At 46.3% G+C, this 19,163-nt stretch overlaps 1 protein-coding gene across 1 annotated transcript in view; it reads right to left on the reverse strand.

Annotated features, from left to right (window-relative positions):
• The window catches only part of PXDN (peroxidasin), a gene marked incomplete in the record, with an annotated part of 235,630 nt that overhangs the window by 170,799 nt on the left and 45,668 nt on the right, over positions 1-19,163 (reverse strand). The window contains 2 exon segments of the mRNA XM_078786805.1: positions 7,874-7,945; positions 8,996-9,067. Of these exon segments, the coding sequence (XP_078642931.1) occupies positions 7,874-7,945; positions 8,996-9,067 (144 nt within the window).

Raw genomic sequence — 19,163 nt, forward strand, 5'->3', positions numbered from 1 at the left:
ATATCTGCCACGCCCTTAGCCTGATCGAATGTTCCAACCACGCCCTGTGACGCAGTGCTGCAGCTACACGCTGTGAGCCCTGATTGGCGGCTCGCGCTTACCGTCAGCTTCTCCCCGCCTTCCTTCGGCCTTGACCGACTTGCCAGGCCCGACCTCGTGGTAATTTGCGCCCAACAAGCCAACACAACTAAGGCATCATCAGCAATGGAAGTATGAGAAGGACCTAACTTTCATTATTCTACTCAACGCAAGACTAACACCGGAAAAGGACTATTGTTACGTATTCATCACTTCCGTTGTTGTGGTTTTCATCCACTGTAAACATTTTTGATTCCATGTACTGTTATTGTTGTCGTTTAAGGGAGATAGAGATTTCTATTTTCAAAAGGTAAAAAAATTAATGTTTTAAATGAAACCGGAACCGGACGACGACGAAGAGGAGGAGGAGGAAAAGAAGGCGGAGCGAGTGAGTTCAACAAGAAAGCCGAGCTGCTTCGAGTTCTGGAGCAAATGCTGGTGAATGGGAGTCACTAGTGAACATTCGGGTTTCCCGGGAAAGGGATTCTTGTGACAGTTGTTATCGCTGTGACAGATCAACCTGCGTGTCAGGTTTTGGCAGTTGATTCCGAGGAGAATCGTCGTCGGGCCGTTACGCCTCGAGAATGGGCCGACGGCCATTTTGACTCGCGCGCTTTACGCGTCGCGCATGTTTTTTTTCTCTTCGCTTCAACCATTTTCACCGTATCCAGACGTTTAGCTGGTGTGTGTGTGTGTGTAACGTGGATTTCGAAGGTAAATCTGCGGTTCGCCGGTTTGGAGCCGTGAAATGTCCATACCCGAGGGTGTGATTTTCCAGTCGCCTGGAGGGTGCTTTTGGATTTCCCCGTCGCCTTGAGGGCACCTTTGCGCAGCTTTGGCCACATGACTGTGACTGTCATCCGAACGGGATTCTGGTCTCGATTGGACATCGTTGTGACGATCGCTGGAGCGGATCGACTTGGGCTTGATGCCGGAATAGAGACATTGGGGAATGTTCTTCTTTTCGCTCACTTGGAGCACAGTGAGTTATATATTATAAAACTGATGGTACATAGGAAATATACATTGGTTGTACAATTGATTACTATTGTTGTTGTACTGTTATTCTTGTGTGATCTTAATACAATATTTGTTTGTTGGTAACAATTGGTGTGGCTTCACCATTGATCTTTGACATACAGAATAACACATTTTTCTGCCGTGACTCCTCTCGGGGCTCGGAGGTACCGGGGGTTGGGGAGGAGCACGTAACAGAAATTGGGGGCTCGTCCGAAATTGGGGGCTCATCCAAAATTGGCCCAAATTGAAATTGGGGGCTTGTCTTTGCTGACAAAAATCTCGTCCGGGATAGAATTCCCTAACATTCCCAAAATTCCCAAATTTGGAATTTTTCTAACATTCCAAAATTTTTCAAAAAAAAAAATTTTGAAATTTTTGTGTGAAGGTTAACAGGTGTTAGCTGATAGTCACCATGGTGTTTGACGCAGAAAAGTTTGCGGCGTCCCCTAATGAGGCACAGTTCCAAGCGTTAAAAAGATCGGAACTCTTGATATTGGCCAAACATTTTAACTTGGAGGTCCGAACTCACATGAAGAAAGCAGAGATGCAGACATTTGTGGTAGAATCTCTGGTGGGACAAGGAACATGGAAAGAGGTAGCCTTGGATTGGTTACCCGAGGAAAAAGAAAATGTGGAGCTCTGGAAAATGGAGATGCAACTGCAGAGCCAGGAAAGGTTAAAAGCAGAGGAAAGGAAAGCAGAGAAGGAAAGAGCAGAGGAAAGGAGAGCTGAAAGGGAACTCAAGGAAAGAAGAGCAGAGGAAAGGAGAGCTGAAGAAGAAAGAAGAGCAGAGGAAAGAGCAGAGGAAAGGAGAGCCGAAAGGGAGTTAAAGGAACGTGACATGGAGTATCAGAAGGAACTTAAACTCAAGGAGCTGGAATTAATGGGAGAACGGAGAGAAGTAGTATCCATGCCGGCTAGTTCGACAACTATCAGAACACTTGGGATGTTGGTAGGCATGTGAGGCTGGTTCCACTCTTCAATGAAAAGGAGGTAGCCAAGTTTTTTTTACACTTTGAGAAAGTGGCTCAAATGCTAAAATGGCCTGTGGGGTCCTGGACGATGTTAGTGCAAAGTGTTCTGGTGGGTAAAGCTCAAGATATCTATTCGGCTTTACCGATTGACCAATGTGCAGATTATGAGATAGTGAAGAAAACCATTCTCAAAGCCTATGAATTGGTCCCTGAAGCTTACCGGCAAAAATTCAGGAATGCAAGGAAGAGGGAGAGTGAGACCCATGTGGAGTTTGCCAGAATGAAGGAAACCATGTTTGATCGGTGGTGCGACTCGAAGGGGATTGGGAAAGACTTCAACCTGTTGCGACAATTGATCTTGGTGGAGGAATTCAAACAGTGTGTCCACGCGGACATTAAAGTACATCTGGATGAAAAGAAAGTACCAGAGTTGTATGAGGCAGCAACTCAGATGACTATGCCTTGACACACAGGATGGGGTTCCACAAACCTAACTTCCCGCCTAGAGTTAGCCAGGGGAGTTATGGTAAATCAGGGGCAGAGAACAAATATTCATGGAGGCGGCCTAGATATGACTATGGGGACAAATCTGATACCGCGACTTTTAGGGATCAGAAGACTACAGTTCCAAGACAGAGTTATCTTCCTGGGGGCCCGAGGCAGACCTCGAGTTTTTCCTCCGGGCCTACTTGCGCTTTTTGCAAGAAACCTGGGCATTTGATGTCCCAATGGTACGCCCTGAAAAGGAAAAATCAGGAGCGGAATCAGACGAGTACAACTCCGAATGCATTGGCAAATGCGAGAAATCGTCCTTGGAGGACAGTGCCTTGTGAAGGTTCCCATGCCAAAGTTATGGCATCACAGAACGACCTTGTTCAAGAAGGTTACAAACGTTTTATTTCAGAGGGGTTTGTGTCACTGGATGGAGACTTAACGAACCAGAGACCTGTTAGGGTATTGAGGGACAGGAGCACATCAATCTTTGATGCTTGAGGGCATTTTGCCATTGTCAGAAAAGACGGCAACTGGTGTTAGTGTTCTTTTACAGGGGGTTGGTGGCTTTGTTAAAGCTCCACTTCATGTCATCCATTTGAAGTCTGACTTGGTGTCAGGACCGGTCACCGTAGGTTTACAAGCCACTCTTCCTGTAGAGGGAATATCTTTTGTTATCGGGAATGATTTGGCCGGTGGTCGAGTTTCTGGTAATCCGATGTTTGTTGAAAAGCCTAGTATGGAAAATAACACGCACAGTTAGAGCAGAAGATTCCGGGTATCTTTCCATCCTGTGCAGTGACTCGTGCTATGGGTAAGAAGCGCTCTGAAGAGAAGAAGAAGGTACTGACGTCACGCTTTGCACAGGCACTTCTTTTCGAGTACCCTGAAACTAAGTGTCAGCACACACAAGTCAGGGATGGAGGCAATGTTGGCAAGGTCTTTGTAGGTGGACTGAACTTTGACACAAGTGAAGATGTTCTGGACTCTATCTTTGGCAGATATGGACCACTCTTGGAAGTGATGCTGATAAAAGATATGGAGACGCAAAAGTCGAGAGGGTTTGGCTTTGTCATGTTTGAAAACACAAAGGATGCCAAAGATGCAGAAAAGGATTTGAATCGCAAGGATTTGGATGGTCGGACCATAACAGTAGAGAAGGCAGGCCATGGGCGTCGACGGGGCTACAGAGGGGGAAATCATGGAGGTAGTTTCAGGGGTGGCTTTGGCTCCCGGGATGGGAGTAGTAGTTTTGGTGGCGGCCGCATTCGTGATTACTACGGAGGCTCCCAGCAGCAGCAGCGCAGTTTTGGCAACTCTCGACGGGATGACTATTACAGTGGTAGCCAAGATGGGGACCGCTACTCACATGACTACAGCACTCGACTCTACAACCGTGATCATGATTTTTATGATCAAGAGAAGAGTTGGAAGCACTGAGTGCTCAGGAGCAGCCGAGCCAAGATTCCTACACGGATTAACCCGTGAACTCCACCTTCCTAAATGTGTCCATGCAGTGAATACTTCCAGGCATCACCACCCAACCACCATGAAACCTGGCTCTCAGCTCGGCCTCCTTCAAAAAGTGCTATAGATTTGCTTTGCTTTGGATTTTTTGATCACAACCCTTAACCTTCATTCAAAAAAATGAAAAATAAAAACCAGAGGTTGATGAGATGGAGTTTGGCTTTGCAGGAGTTCAACTTGTAAATTGAACATGTAAAGGGCAGGGACAATGTCGTTGCTGATGCTTTGTCCAGAGTGAACTAACTTTTGGAAATTTCTGTAGGTTGTTTGGAAGTTTTGTTGCTCTATTTTGGGAAATATTAATTATCGTTGCTCACGGGAATTGATGATTTGGGTGTGAGTTTTACTTTTGTTTGTTAAGAGAGTTTGCCTGCAAAGAAAGTTTTCACTATGTTCAAACTTTCTTTCTTGAGGGGGGGAAGTGTTACGGATTCATCACTTCCGTTGTTGTGGTTTTCATCCACTGTAAACATTTTTGATTCCATGTACTATTATTGTTGTCGTTTAAGGGAGATAGAGGTTTCTATTTTCAAAAGGTAAAACAATTAATGTCTTAAATGAAACCGGAACCGGACGACGACGAAGAGCAGGAGGAGGAAAGGAAGGCGGAGCGAGTGAGTTCGACAAGAAAGCCAAGCTGCTTCGAGTTCTGGAGCAAATGCTGGTGAACGGGAGTCACCAGCGAACTTTGGGATTTCCCGGGAAAGGGATTCTTACGACAGAGTTGTATCGCTGTGACAGATCAACCTGCATGTCAGGTTTTGGCGGTTGATTCCGAGGAGAATCATCGTCAGGCCGTTACGCCTCGAGAACGGGCCATCGCCACTTTGACTCGCGTGCTTTGCGCGTCGCGCAAGTTTTTTTTTGCTTCACTTCAACCATTTTCACCGCATCCAGACGTTTAGCTGGTGTGTGTGTGTGTAATGTGGATTTCGAAGGTAAATCTGTGGTTCGCCGGTTTGGAGCCGGGTGTGATTTCCCAGTCGCCTGGAGGGCACCTTTGGATTTCCCCGTCGCCTTCAGGGCACCTTTGCGCAGCTTTCGCCGCGTCACTGTGACTGTCATCCGAACGGGATTCTGGTCTTGATTGGACATCGTTCTGATGATCGCTGGAGCGGATCGACTTGGGCTTGATGCCGGAATAGAGACATTGGGGAATGTTCTTCTTTTCGCTCACTTGGAGCACAGTGAGTTATATATTACGAAACTGATGGTACCATCATAGGAAATATATATTGGTTGTACAATTGATTACTATTGTTGTTGTACTGTTATTCTTGTGTGATCTTAATACAATATTTGTTTGTTGGTAACAATTGGTGTGGCTTCACCATTGATCTTTGACATACAGAATAACACATTTTTCTGCCGTGACTCGTCTCGGGGCTCGGAGGTACACCGTGACTGGGGGTTGGGGAGGAGCACGTAACACTATTCTCACACATACTAAGAAATAACTATACCACAAATTAGGCTACATGTTGTTTGCGTGACTAACTATGAGGGGGCAATTTAACCTTTATTATACAAACTGTTACCAAGACTCAAAACCGCAACAATATGTATATATACACACATATGTACACACACAGACACACATACACACACAGAGACATACACACACACACACAGAGACACACACACACACACACACAGAGACACACACACACAGAGACACACACACACAGAGACACACATACACACAGAGACACACACACACCAAGGTGGATACATCGAGACCTGGGGGGGCTCCATTCCACCTTCTGAAACCCACATTTGGAGATAACAACCAACAACACACACTAATATGCCTGTTTCACAAAGCTTTGAATCTTCCAAGAGCTCAGAGTTGCTACTCAGCCAAGTGGAGCATGACAATAAATTGAGAAAAGGAAAAGTACAGGACAGCTGTGATTTATAAAGAGAGTAGGGTGTTTTAGAATATGGGGGCACAAGAGGAGGTTGAGAAAATACAATATAGGAGTAAAAAGAGGGGTCGGGGGAGATCACAGAAAAAAGGACAAAAAGAAAAACAACTTCCCCAAAATGGATATTCTTGCATTGATATGCCATGCCTTTTTTAAGGTTTTGGGGTCAAAGTCACTTAATCCAGATAAAATGATTGACAGAATGCAATCTATTTCACAAGATCCAACAAGCACTGTTAAAGTATAGGTATTGCACAAAAATAAATGAAAATACAGGGTGTTCCATAAAGACCCGGGCAACTTTGGTTGTTAATATATTTATAACCACAAATGATACAACAATACCCTTTGTTTTATATGATACAGAATCTCATAAGGTTTTGTGCACACCATCAATGCACTCCAATATGAGCTCCGTTTGTTGTGCTGGACATCAAGGCCGTACACGAGTTATCACCATGTTTGGCTGAACATGTTTGCATCCACCAGTGTGCATGCAGCTGTGGTCCGAGAACGAAGATCCTACAGGTTTGCCACCTTGGTGTTGTCGATAACATCTTTGACAAAACCCCACAGAAAAAAATATTCAATGGCGGTTATTGTGTCTGGTGATCGTGGGGGCCAGGAGGTTGGTCCGTCTCGGCCAATCCAGCGACCAGGAAAACTTTCGTTCAGGACGGCGCGAACGACTAAGGCCCAATGAGGGGGAGTGCCATCCTGATGAAAAATGATATCGGGTTGCAAGTCTTCAATCTGTAGGAAGGTGAATCCTTCCAAAATGCTCATGTAAATTGTTGAGGTCACTGTATCCTCAGCAAAGAAAAACGAACCCACCAAAGCGGTCATGGAGAAGGCCACACCACACATTGAGCTTTGGACTGTCACGTATGTGTTCAATGATCACATTGGGGTTTCAGAGCCCCAGATCCTCACATTTTGCCGGCTGGTCTGCCCCAATACATGAAAGGAAGCTTCATCTGTGAACATGACCTTTTACAGGTAATCTTCATAATCCTCTATGCAACTGAGCATTTCCAAGGCAAACGCCTTGTGCTTGGGTCCATCATTTGGTTCGAGTTCCTGCAGAATCTGTACCTTATCGGCATAAAGCTTCAGTCTTTTATGTAAAATATTGTGTACAGTGGTGGTTGGTGGTCCCAGTTCTCTGGATGCGTGTCGGATTGATTTTCTGGGACTTTGTTGAAATGATTCACGCACTTGTTCAACGTCTGCTGCACTTGTGCTTGGCCGACCGGCACTTTTCTGTTTCTGACAACTTCCAGTTTCCTTAAATATCTTGAACCACTCTCTGATACTAGTCTGCGATTGCAGATTCCTTCCATACCCCGGTCGAACATTACGCTGAACTTGCGTGTCAGATCTCGTCTCGATGAACCATTCGATGCACTGAGCTTTCTCCTGCGGAGTCGACATTTTGTTTTACATTAAACCCACGAGATCTGAAAGTAAAGAAAACTTCATGAGCTTCTGTATCATATAAACCAAAGGGTATCATTGTATCATTTATGTTACTAAATATATTCACAAAGTTGTCAAGGTCTTTTTGGAACACCCTGTACATCTGTTGGAAACTGAAAAACCTTGCGATAATAATAAAGTTTACACATTAAGACTTCAATGTTTATTGAATATGAGTAAAACCACTCGCAATGGAGCATTAATGTAATGCAACAGAAGCGTGCTCGATAAAATCGGCCTCATACAGCAAGCACCCTGCCTTATGCGGCCACCGTTACCCGCAACTCTCGGTGGCCGTTTAAGACAGCTTCGACTGGAATTACAATGCCAAGAATGGATGTAGAACACGCTGGTGGAGGCGGAAGGTTCACTTACAGTTGCTCGAGGGAATGCAGACCGACAAAGGAATCGCGATGTATCGTCGTGATTTTATTTTTGTACAAGTATCTGCAAAGGAAAATTCATGCAGCAGCTTAAAGTGACAGGGAGTTGTTATACAATGAAAAGGTTGAAACTTTAAAAAGAGCAAATGCGGAATTGGATTTTCAACAAGCTAAAAGAAAGAGGACATTTGTCCCATCACACTCATGCTACATCCGCAGATTTTCTCATGTTGCATTGTGCAGACAACTGCCTTAAAATCAATAATAATGTGTGTGGACTCGCCTCTCCTCAAAAGAAGAGTCCAGCAGGATGATACACAGATAGTACACTTACCTTTGAGCTGACTAATCTGAGATATATTCCTGATTGGTGTTTCCAAGGTAGGCCGTTACATCATGAATCAAGCCGTCCCTCGGATGGACGATAAGCAGGGGACCGGACACCTGTCTGCATTTGCTGGTGGAAAGTTATGGACTCCACGGTGACTTTTGATAAAGAGTTGGAGATCGAGTTATCACAGGCACCCCGAACAAATAATACATTTCTGTCCTGACTACCGCTAATAAGGCAATGGCAAACCTCCCAGTGTAATCCTTACCAAAAGATTGCTTGGGCAGCACTAGCACTATTATTACATTATCAATAAACAAAAGAATGGCAGAACGTTTGCGAAGTGTGATGAATGTTTCCTTCAAACCAGTGCTGATAGCTTTCAAATAGAATGCAGATCCCACAGGCACATCACTTATCCATGTTTACAACTTCAATAATGCAAGCACAATCCCTGTATGACAAAATGAAATGTCCTTGCAGTTCACAAGCCAAGGGATGGATTCGTGTCAACTGGGTCATTAAAGGTAAAAAAAAAAAAAGGTGGCTTTGACTGTCTGATGCTTCAATAGATGGAGGTTAGTCATTCCACACAACTAAAACCAACAAAGGCATTGGCATGATGGAATATTTTAAATTCCTGAAACCCAAAGATTTTCATTATCTCATTAAACAACAATCATCCATTTTACATTGATAACTATAAATGCAGTAACAATATGTCACTGCAGTAAAGTGATAGTGCTCTGAAGGGATAATAAGTAGCAAACAAAATGTACTCACAGGTATTTCAAGTTTTTGAGACCTTCAAAAGCTCGGACTGAAACCTCCTTCAGTTGATTGTTGTTCATGAGTCTGCAAAGGAAATATGTGATTGTGTTGATTTTGAGCCTTTGCCTCGTGAAAAAAAAATATATATGTATATATGTATGTATGTATGTATGTATGTATGTGTATATATATATGTATATATATATATATATATACATACATACATACATATATATATATATATATACACATACATATATATATATATATATATATATATATATATATATATATATATATATATATATATATATATATATATATATATATATATATTGTTGCGGATATTGGATTTGCATCCATCCATATCCGCTTGTAAATATTCCCCTATTTCCTCAATACTTCCCAACTATCCCCAATCCCCCATTCCCTAGTCCCATTTTCTGTAAACAACACTCTGTAGACCCGACCTCCCCCTATTTCCCCCATTAAATGTCGTGCCCAGGTTCACCGCATCTCATGTAAGATAACTATAGGACATCTTGCTAGTTATTCTTAGTCTATGTCAGTTAAGGACTCGTTTCCATTAATTCTGACCCTTCGTTGCACCAGAATGTGATTGTATGGCACCGTTAGGAAGTTTAGGACCTCCCAATACCTCCCCGCAGCTCTTCCTCACGGTTCAGCAACAACAACAACAACAACAGCAACGGCAGCGGCATGCACAGGGAGTGCGCGTCCTCACTCCGGCTTGGTTGGTAGGGGGTGTTGGGAGGGCACGAGGCCTTCCCAACGAGCCGCCATCGAACATGTGCTCGACAGGATTACCAAATAGGGGCTCCCTGTCAGCTCCTCGTCAAGGGCGGAGCCCGGTAACCCCCGCACCCAATGGAAGCGGCGGACCGGCCCCAGGGGGGCGGAGCCAACCAGCCGAGGGCGTGTCACTCCCCGCTGAGCATGCGCAGGAAGAGGGAGGTGACGTCAGATGCGCGCTGAGCTTGAAGCAAGAGAGACGTCCCTTCCGAGCGCTGTGACACCTCCCTGCATCTCTTGGACCGTGCTTGATCCTGTCCCCGAGCCAAGGTGCACCTTGTGCTATCAACCTACCTGTCCTCCCTGCCATCAATCCCTGTGTAAGTCAGCCTTGTTCCGTTTGTCTGTGGTCTGTCTGGGATAAGATAAGACTGTAATTAAGTGCCTACCTCTTCTGTGTCTTTACCTCACTACCTTGTAATCTACCCCCTTTTCTCCACCACTGTAATTATACCCTCCTCCGGAGGTCTTGAGAACTGTACCCCTTGCGTCGTTTCATCTATCCCAGTCGTTGTGTCCTTTCCATCATTGATTTGGCATAGAGCGATTTGGTCAACGTCTGGGTGAATCGGGTGAGTTGGGGAAGAATCGGGGGAACTGTTAGGTCGCGGCAATACCACCGCTCGGTAAATAACATCTTAACCGCGTCCGTAACAATTGGTGTCAGGAGTGGGATACGGACCCGAAGCGCGCTTAACGCGCTCAAAATTACAAGTCACCGAAATTTGATTTTGTTTTACAAAACCCGAATTTTGAACGTCGCGCTATGGGAGATCAAGACGGCTGGGTTCCGGTAGAGGAGAGTGAGGCAGGGTCGATCCAGGACCAAATTGAGGGACATGAGGAGAGCGAAGCAGTGAGGGCGGCAGGTTCGCAAAATGGCGTCCTCGCGCACGAGGTTACGGGCGCGCAAAATGGCGCCTCGCACATGGCTACGGCGACCGCGCCCGCGACCGTAGCAGCGCCGCTGGTGGATTTGAACCTTTTTTTTTATACAAATGAAGGCCCTTATGGACAAGAATGGAGCAGAATTGGAAAGCAGAATGATGGGGGTAATGAGGGACGGAGCGAGGGCTCAGAGTGAGCAATTGGGGGTAATGGGGAACCGGATGGATGCTCAGAGTGAGCAAATGAGGGCTGATAGTGAGCGATTGGGGGGCGAAATGGGGGGCAAAATGGGAGAAATGGGGGGAACGGTTAGAACAAAGGATGGGGTCCAATAGCGAGAAATTGAGGAATGACATGGGGGCCCAGATCGGAGGGTTAGGGAATAGAATAGAGGGATTAGACAAATGATTAGGGGAAATACAGGAGGGGTTAACGGGGGTAGAAAAACAAAATGGCAGCTCAAGAGAATCAAATTGAAGGGATGAAAAAGGCGTTAGAGGGGTTAGAAAATACTATGGAAGGCAAATTGAGGCACATGAGGGACCAAGCGGAAAGGGAAGTTAAACAAATGGGGCAGCAGATAGAGGGGGTCAGAATGGGGGTAGAAACTAAATTGGATGCTCACAGGGAGGAAATGGAGCAGATGAGGGTGGCATCTGGGCAGGAGATGCAAGTGATGGGAGAAGAGATCAGGAAAGGTGTGAGTGAGGAGGTCGGAGGAGTGCGCGAGGAGGTGAGGCACTGTAAGGAGCGCATGGAGAAGGAGGTGAGAAAGGGGACTGTAAAATTGCAAGGTGGTATAGAGGAGTTGACGCTGGGAGTAGAACAGCTGACAGTGGGACAAAAGGAGTTGGGGGACCAGGTAAAGAAGAACACAGCGGTAATAGAGGGTTTAAAATCAACACAGAAGGAGATGAAAAAGGACGTAGGGGTAATTAAAAAAGAATGTCAGATGGTACGTGAGGGACTGACAACGAGGTTGGACGAGGTGACAGAGGTAATGGAGACGAAGGACCGGCAGGTGAGGACGCACATAGAAACGGTCAAGGTGGCCTTAGAGGACGAGCTTGAGGAGACGCACCGGGAAATAAAAGAGGTGAAGCAGAAATTAGAAGAAGTGGAAGAAGGGGTAAGCGAAATTAAGAAGCGACGGAGAGGGGATAAGAAAGAGATCAAAGAGGAAGTGAAAGAATTGGTCCAAAGTCTGTGTTCGGATCGTGATGATGTGCTCATTAACCGGATGAGGGATTCACAGGTGATGGAGGAGAAGCGAAGAGAAAGAGGACCCGGTGTAAGTGGTGACCAATATGGTCGTGCGTATGATGCGCCAGGTGATTTAAGAAGCTTGGGGGTCGAGATGGACCCGGGTGTTCGTGAGAGGCCGTTGGTGAAGTGTGCGACAGGTCTGGTGTGCGAAAAAGGAGGTGTGCGAGAAAGTCTGACTCTGTGGTGTGTGAGGAAAAAGTGCGCGCCAAGGAGTGAGGGTGCTGTCGAGAGTGAGTCGGTCGTAGCGCGTGTGCGAGGGAGCACATGGAAGCGCGTAGTGAGGAGTGTTACAGAGGATGTAACGGAAGAATGCACGCCTGTGGTGAGTGTTACAGAGGATTAACGGGAGAGGATGCGCGGGCAAGGTGTGTAACGGACGGGTGCATGGGGAAAGAGTGCGCTGTCAAAAGTAAAGAAGAGTGTACACCTGTGGTGAGTGTTACAGAGGGTGTAACGGGAGAGGGTGCGCGAGAAAGGTGTGTAACGGACAGGTGCATGAGGAAAGAGTGCGCTGTCGAGAGTAAGGGTGAGTGCGCTGTCAAGAGTGGTGGTGGAAGTAGTAAGAGTGACACGGAGCGTGAGTTGGTGGTGGCAGGTGAGAGAGGATGTACACCTGGAATGGAAGGATGCACACCTGGAATGGTCGAGCGTGTGTGGGAATGCACGCTGGAATTGGTCGTGAGGCACGTGGTTGGGTGTGCGAGGGAGAGTACACCAGTGATTGTCACAGAGGAGGTGACCGAGGAGGGGGCGCGAAGAGGTGTGTTGGTGAGGTGTGCGAGCGACGAATGTGTGCCAAGGTGTTCGGTGGTCAGGTGTGTGACCACGTCTGTGAGCGGAATGAGTGTACCTGGGTGTGTAAGAGAAGGTGCAATGACGAGGAGAATGGGAATAGCTGGATGTATGAGCAAGAAAGGGGTAGCGTATGCGTGTAAGCATGCAGGTGAGGCATCGACGGTAACCGGGTTAGCGGTTAGAGCGACTTATAGCCGAATCGGGCCCTCGGTGCGTGCCGGGCTTCGCGTGCCGCGAGAACCAGCGGGGATCCGAGCCACGGCGGGTTCGAAAGGACTGCCGTACGCGATCCACGCTGGGCCTCGCTTTGAACGGCCGCATCCGTGCTCCACTAGGCGGAGCGGGCAGCCCGATAGGAAGGGTCGTCATGGCGACCACTTTTTGTTGAGGCATTCCGGCAGGTCGAGATCGGGCCATGGGATGGCTCCGTGCCGAGATGGTGCGTGGGACCTCGGCCCGGGTAAACCTCCTTCCCTGCACCGAATGCGGGACGTATCCAGCCGCTGGCACCAAACAACCCGCATTCATGGCTTGGCTGTAGGAAGCCGAGCTTTAGAAGTGAATTGGCGCACCGAGAGGCATTAGTAAGTAGACTGTAATGACGAGGATAGTGTTTTGGCCCCGAAATTAGAAAAACAAAATTTGATGATTGGCAAAGGATTGGCAGTAATGATTGGCAGATGATGGGTAGTGATTGGCAAATTTTTTATTTGTTGAAATTTGATGTGCAAAATTGGTAGTGGGAGATGCCCGATGTGGTGGGATGGCAACTCTGTCATCCCTCACAAACTGGGGGCAGATGCGCTATAGATTATGGGGTGTATGGCAGTGAAAACTAGCCCGGGTGGGTTAGGATATTGTGTGTAGGGATCTAGCGAAGATGACATTAGGTAACGTTAAGGTTTAGATAGTGACTGATACCTGTAGTGGGGACGCAGGTAGTTTAGTGTGTTTGATAATGACGTGGGGGCGCTGAGTGTAAGGGAAGACGGAGAAGCGCAAGTTTCAGAGGGGAGTAGTTAGATGAGATGATGCTGTGTGAGAACTGGCAAGGTTTGTGGAGCAGTGTATGAGTAGGGAGTGTTGTGGATCAGCGCGAATGCGCTTGGGGGAGAGAAGGGTGCAGGCGGCACCAAGTATGAGAGCACAGGTGTGCAAGCACAGGTGTGTGGAATATATGGAGCAGAGAATGAGTGGTGTGGAGAGAGTTGGAGTAAGTGGTACGGAGTGGTGTGCATGGTGCGAAGGTGTGGATGGGGGAAGAGTGGACCCCTTTTCACGAGTACCCGGGGAGGGTAGTTTAAAGAATAGTTAGAAGGTATAGGTAAATTGTGGTTGGATATTGGCATTTGTGGTGCGGTTGCAGAATGGTATTATGGATGGGTGCATTGGTGTGGTGAAATTGGCTGGTCGTGTGGCCTGTTAGTATGAGTGTGAATGGTTGGGCACTCCGCCACTGTTAGATGTCGGCCAGGTGAGGCCGCAGGTGGGCTCTGGGAGCCGTTAGTGTCAGTGGGTGCCTGAGGATCCCGGGTGTGGATCGGGCAGCCCGTGCCAGAGAGGGCACTGAGGGGGTGAGAGTGCGAGAGGGCCTTCCCCAGTTAGTTAGGTTAGGGTGAGGAGCAGGTGAGCTCGGTAGGCAACAACAGTGGTGGAGGTGTGCAGGTGGGAGGACCAGCTGGGAGCGTCACACGACCCAGCCACCGAAATTGTGCGGGGGCACCGAGTGTTGAATCGGGAAGTGAGACCCAAATTGATGGTGTGCACCACAGATGGTCAATGGGATTTTGGTTCTTCGAACCACATAGAGTAATGAGGGCCAATGGTTTGGCAGGAGAAAGACCCCGGGTAATGTAAAGTTGTTAAAGTCATTTAGGAAATAGTTAGGATTGATGAACCTGTCGCACCATACGCAGCCACTTACCTGAGGTGGTGATGATGACTCCACACCTGTGTTCCTTTGTTCTGTGTTGCAGGAAAGGAGAATTGCTGTGTGGATTTGTGAGACGCAACACGACGTGGATGAGACATTGGGGTGATTCCATCTCTCCCTCCTTAGGAGGGACTGATGATGAATTGGTGATGGCAAATTTTGATGTTGAGTTGGAGATGGCAAATTTTGATGAGAGTTGGAAATGGCAAATTTGATTGGTTAGGAGGGAGAGAAGACGAATTTGGTTTATGGGAGGAACGGGGAAGACAGTAGGGACGTTTGTTGATGTGTAAAGTAGATGTTTATGGGTAGTGTTGTGTTTTGTGGATACAGTAAGGGGTAAGGGAGGGGCAATGTAGGTTACCTGGTGGGGGGGGGGGGGGGCATACGGTAGGAACGTACCTGTCTCACCTGGTTCCCATGTGCCCCCAGTGTGCATTACCTAGTACTGCGTGCACTTTTGCGCCCTTACCACCTTACTCACTTGTCTTCTTTTGTCTCCCACCTCCGAGGATCTGGCTTTGGGGCAGAGAGAGAGGAGAGAGAGGTGCTGGCTCCGCAGTTGTGGGCCTGTACTTCCGCTGCTTGCTGCCTGGATCGATACACCATATGGACCGCAATTTTTGTGGCCGCCCAACATGGACCGCAGTTCTTTTGCGGGCAAGCACCACCCGTTGATGGACCTCTGGGTCAACGTGGCACCTATGCCATACAGGTGAACCACTTTTAGTTGGCCCCCCTGACAGCCACAATTCAGAAATGGACGCGGTTGGCGCCTTTCTTTATTTCTAAAGAAGCCAGAAGGCCAAGTGCACTCCATGAAGGCAAGACCAGCGGCAGAACATCGGCCGGCTGCGACACCACCGGTGACCATGGACACTTAATTGTGCATTTTTATGAACACTTTATTGGTGCACCGGATGGTGCTGACTGTGCGTAATGGGGTGGTGCTTTTGGTGCTTGGACGGGGTGCTCTGCACATTATTAAAGGCCATAGGGCCACAGGGCACTCGTGGGTTGGTGTATCGATGCTGGCATGCGTGCTCTCCCTATGCATAACATCTGCATGTGTTCCTCAAAGAACAGGTCCTGGATCGTAGTGTAAATATCAGTCTTGTATAAATGATGCTCCCTACCGGCTGTATGTTTAGTTTGAGGATGCTTTCCGTGATTCGGTTATCCTGTGGGTGTGTTTCTGTTAGGAGAAGGGTGCAACGTCGCAGGGGGACATATTTACTCATTTGTGAACATCTGTAAAACTGTCGCACTCAGGGTTGAGTTAATAGTAGAGGGAACTACATCACATCTGAGTGCCACACTAACGTAGGTAAAAATTTATCGGGTCGGGACGCCCCGAGGTAGAGAAGGGTGCAATGTTGCGGATATGGGATTTGCATCCATCCATATCCGCTTGTAAATATTCCCCTATTTCCTCAATACTTCCCAACTATCCCCAATCCCCCATTCCCTAGTCCCATTTTCTGTAAACAACACTCTGTAGACCCGACCTCCCCCTATTTCCCCCATTAAATGTCGTGCCCAGGTTCACCGCATCTCATGTAAGACAACTATAGGACATCTTGCTAGTTATTCTTAGTCTATGTCAGTTAAGGACTCGTTTCCATTAATTCCGACCCTTCGTTGCACCAGAATGTGATTGTATGGCACCGTTAGGAAGTTTAGGACCTCCCAATACCTCCCCGCAGCCCTTCCTCACGGTTCAGCAACAACAACAACAACAACAGCAACGGCAGCGGCGTGCACAGGGAGTGCGCGTCCTCACTCCGGCTTGGTTGGTAGGGGGTGTTGGGAGGGCACGAGGCCTTCCCAACGAGCCGCCATCGAACATGTGCTCGACGGGGTTACCAAATAGGGGCTCCCTGTCAGCTCCTCGTCAAGGGCGGAGCCCGGTAACCCCCGCACCCAATGGAAGCGGCGGACCGGCCCCAAGGGGGCGGAGCCAACCAGCCGAGGGCGTGTCACTCCCCGCTGAGCATGCGCAGGAAGAGGGAGGTGACGTCAGATGCGCGCTGAGCTTGAAGCAAGAGAGACGTCCCTTCCGAGCGCTGTGACACCTCCCTGCATCTCTTGGACCGTGCTTGATCCTGTCCCCAAGCCAAGGTGCACCTTGTGCTATCAACCTACCTGTCCTCCCTGCCATCAATCCCTGTGTAAGTCAGCCTTGTTCCGTTTGTCTGTGGTCTGTCTGGCATAAGATAAGACTGTAATTAAGTGCCTATCTCTTCTGTGTCTTTACCTCACTACCTTGTAATCTACCCCCTTTTCTCCACCACTGTAATTATACCCTCCTCCGGAGGTCTTGAGAACTGTACCCCTTGCGTCGTTTCATCTATCCCAGTCGTTGTGTCCTTTCCATCATTGATTTGGCATAGCGCGATTTGGTCAACGTCGGGTGAATCGGGTGAGTTGGGGAAGAATCGGGGGAACTGTTAGGTCGCGGCAATACCACCGCTCAGTAAATAACATCTTAACCGCGTCCGTAACAATATATATATATATATATATATATATGTATATATATATATATATATATATATATATATATATATATATATATATATATATATATATATATATATATATATATATATATATATATATATATATATATATATATATATATATATCCACATACAGTTCATATAAAGGGGCACCCTACATCTGGAAAATAAAATACATTTACTTCTTCATGCAGCTGTTTGAATCAAATTGGCACCCCTTTATATGAACTTTTCTAGAGCATTACTTGGTTCCTCCTAAGGACACAAGGGCAGTCCAGCATACACACGAGATTTTTTTTTTGAATGTCCCGTCTTTTCTAAACTTTGCCACATGGCACATACCCTTATATAAAGGGGCCTTTTCTATGCCCCTGGCATTTTACCCAAGAATGTCCCTTATTTTCTTTAGTTTGCCACATGGCACATCCCATATAAGGGGGCCTTTTCTATGCCCCCCTGGCATTTTCCCCAAGATACATTTTAAATACGAACAAAATGCATTTGTTCATCGTACAAGACATTATTCAAGACGATATAAAAGACTTGAAAAAGTAAGGGGAAAGAATATTCAACCCAGACAGGATTTGAGCACCACAATCCCCAGCTTGGGAGTCTGATGCTTTATCCATTAGGCCATTGAGCCAGCACATTAGAGTTGTTTTTAAATCTTTTAAAGTGCTATAAAGTGTGTATATATGTACATTTATATATATATATATAATATACCCGTAGAAGCAGAGAAACGAATTTTCAGTCCTCATGTTAAAGTTACATACTGAGAAACCATCCCCAAAAAAGGAAGGGGTGCTTTGCGACTCCCTTGATTTCCATACAATAAGCAATTTGATGTAGTTCAATACTCATAATGATGCTGAAATTCAGGTTTAAGAATAATTTCGTTTTAAATATGAACAAAATGCATTTGCTCATTGCACAAGCTGTATATTTGCTCATTATTCAAGATGATATGAAAGACTTGAAAAAGTAAGGTGAAAAAAAATTCAACCCAGACAGGACTTGAACCCATAATCCCCAGCTTGGAGAGTCTGATGTTTCATCCATTAAACCAATGGGCCAGCACACTGGATTTATGTAATAATATTTTGAAGAGTTATAAAGTGTGTATATATTTTTATATATTTACTTATCTTTATATATTTAATTTTAAAGCAAAAACTATGGCACTTAGGTGGAATTTGTTTCGAAAGCCATTAACTAGACATATTGGCCGATGTATATTCTAAGTTTCAGCTAGTTTCAATATATTGCCCCTGAGATATGAGCGCCAACACATTTTGAGCGGACGGACGGACGGACGGGCACCAACGTGATTTCGAGGGTTTTCTAAATATAACTCAAGAATGCATAAACAGACGTTGCGAAAATTTGGAACATATTACCTCAATACACAAAGCATTTACTTCTGAAAATTGCAGCCAATTTCGTCCAGTAGAAGCCGAGAAACGCATTTTCAGTCCCCATGTTAAAGCTGTATACAGAGAAACGATCACTTATATAAAGGGAGGGGCACTTTGCGCCTCCCCTTGATTTAACTGAAGTCAAAATTTGACTACAAGTATGTGTTTTGTGCAGATTAAATTATATGTACAAAGTTTATATCTCATCTGTACTTTGCTTCTATGGTTAAATATATCAAATACATGTTTATTGTTTCATTTTAGAGAAATAAAGAGAAGCTGTAATGTTCAAAGCTGTATTTGTTGTACCATGTCTGCACAATGAATACCTATACTATATAAAGTGACATCTTTTGAAAAACTGCAACTACATTATCATTCCACTAAGTACCTGGCGATGTTTCTGAAGTGTTGTCCCAACAGGATTTTCAATGAAACAAAATATGTAGTGAGAACTGAGCGAACTCATTGTTTTTAGCTTAGGGTTAGCTCCTGGACTATATAATAAGCAGGGACGATCAACGCATCTTTAAGGCACCAGTTGA

This window comes from Myxine glutinosa, chromosome 11 (genome assembly GCF_964187855.1).
Source record: "Myxine glutinosa chromosome 11, kmMyxGlut1.1, whole genome shotgun sequence".
Lineage (NCBI taxonomy): Eukaryota > Metazoa > Chordata > Myxini > Myxiniformes > Myxinidae > Myxine > Myxine glutinosa.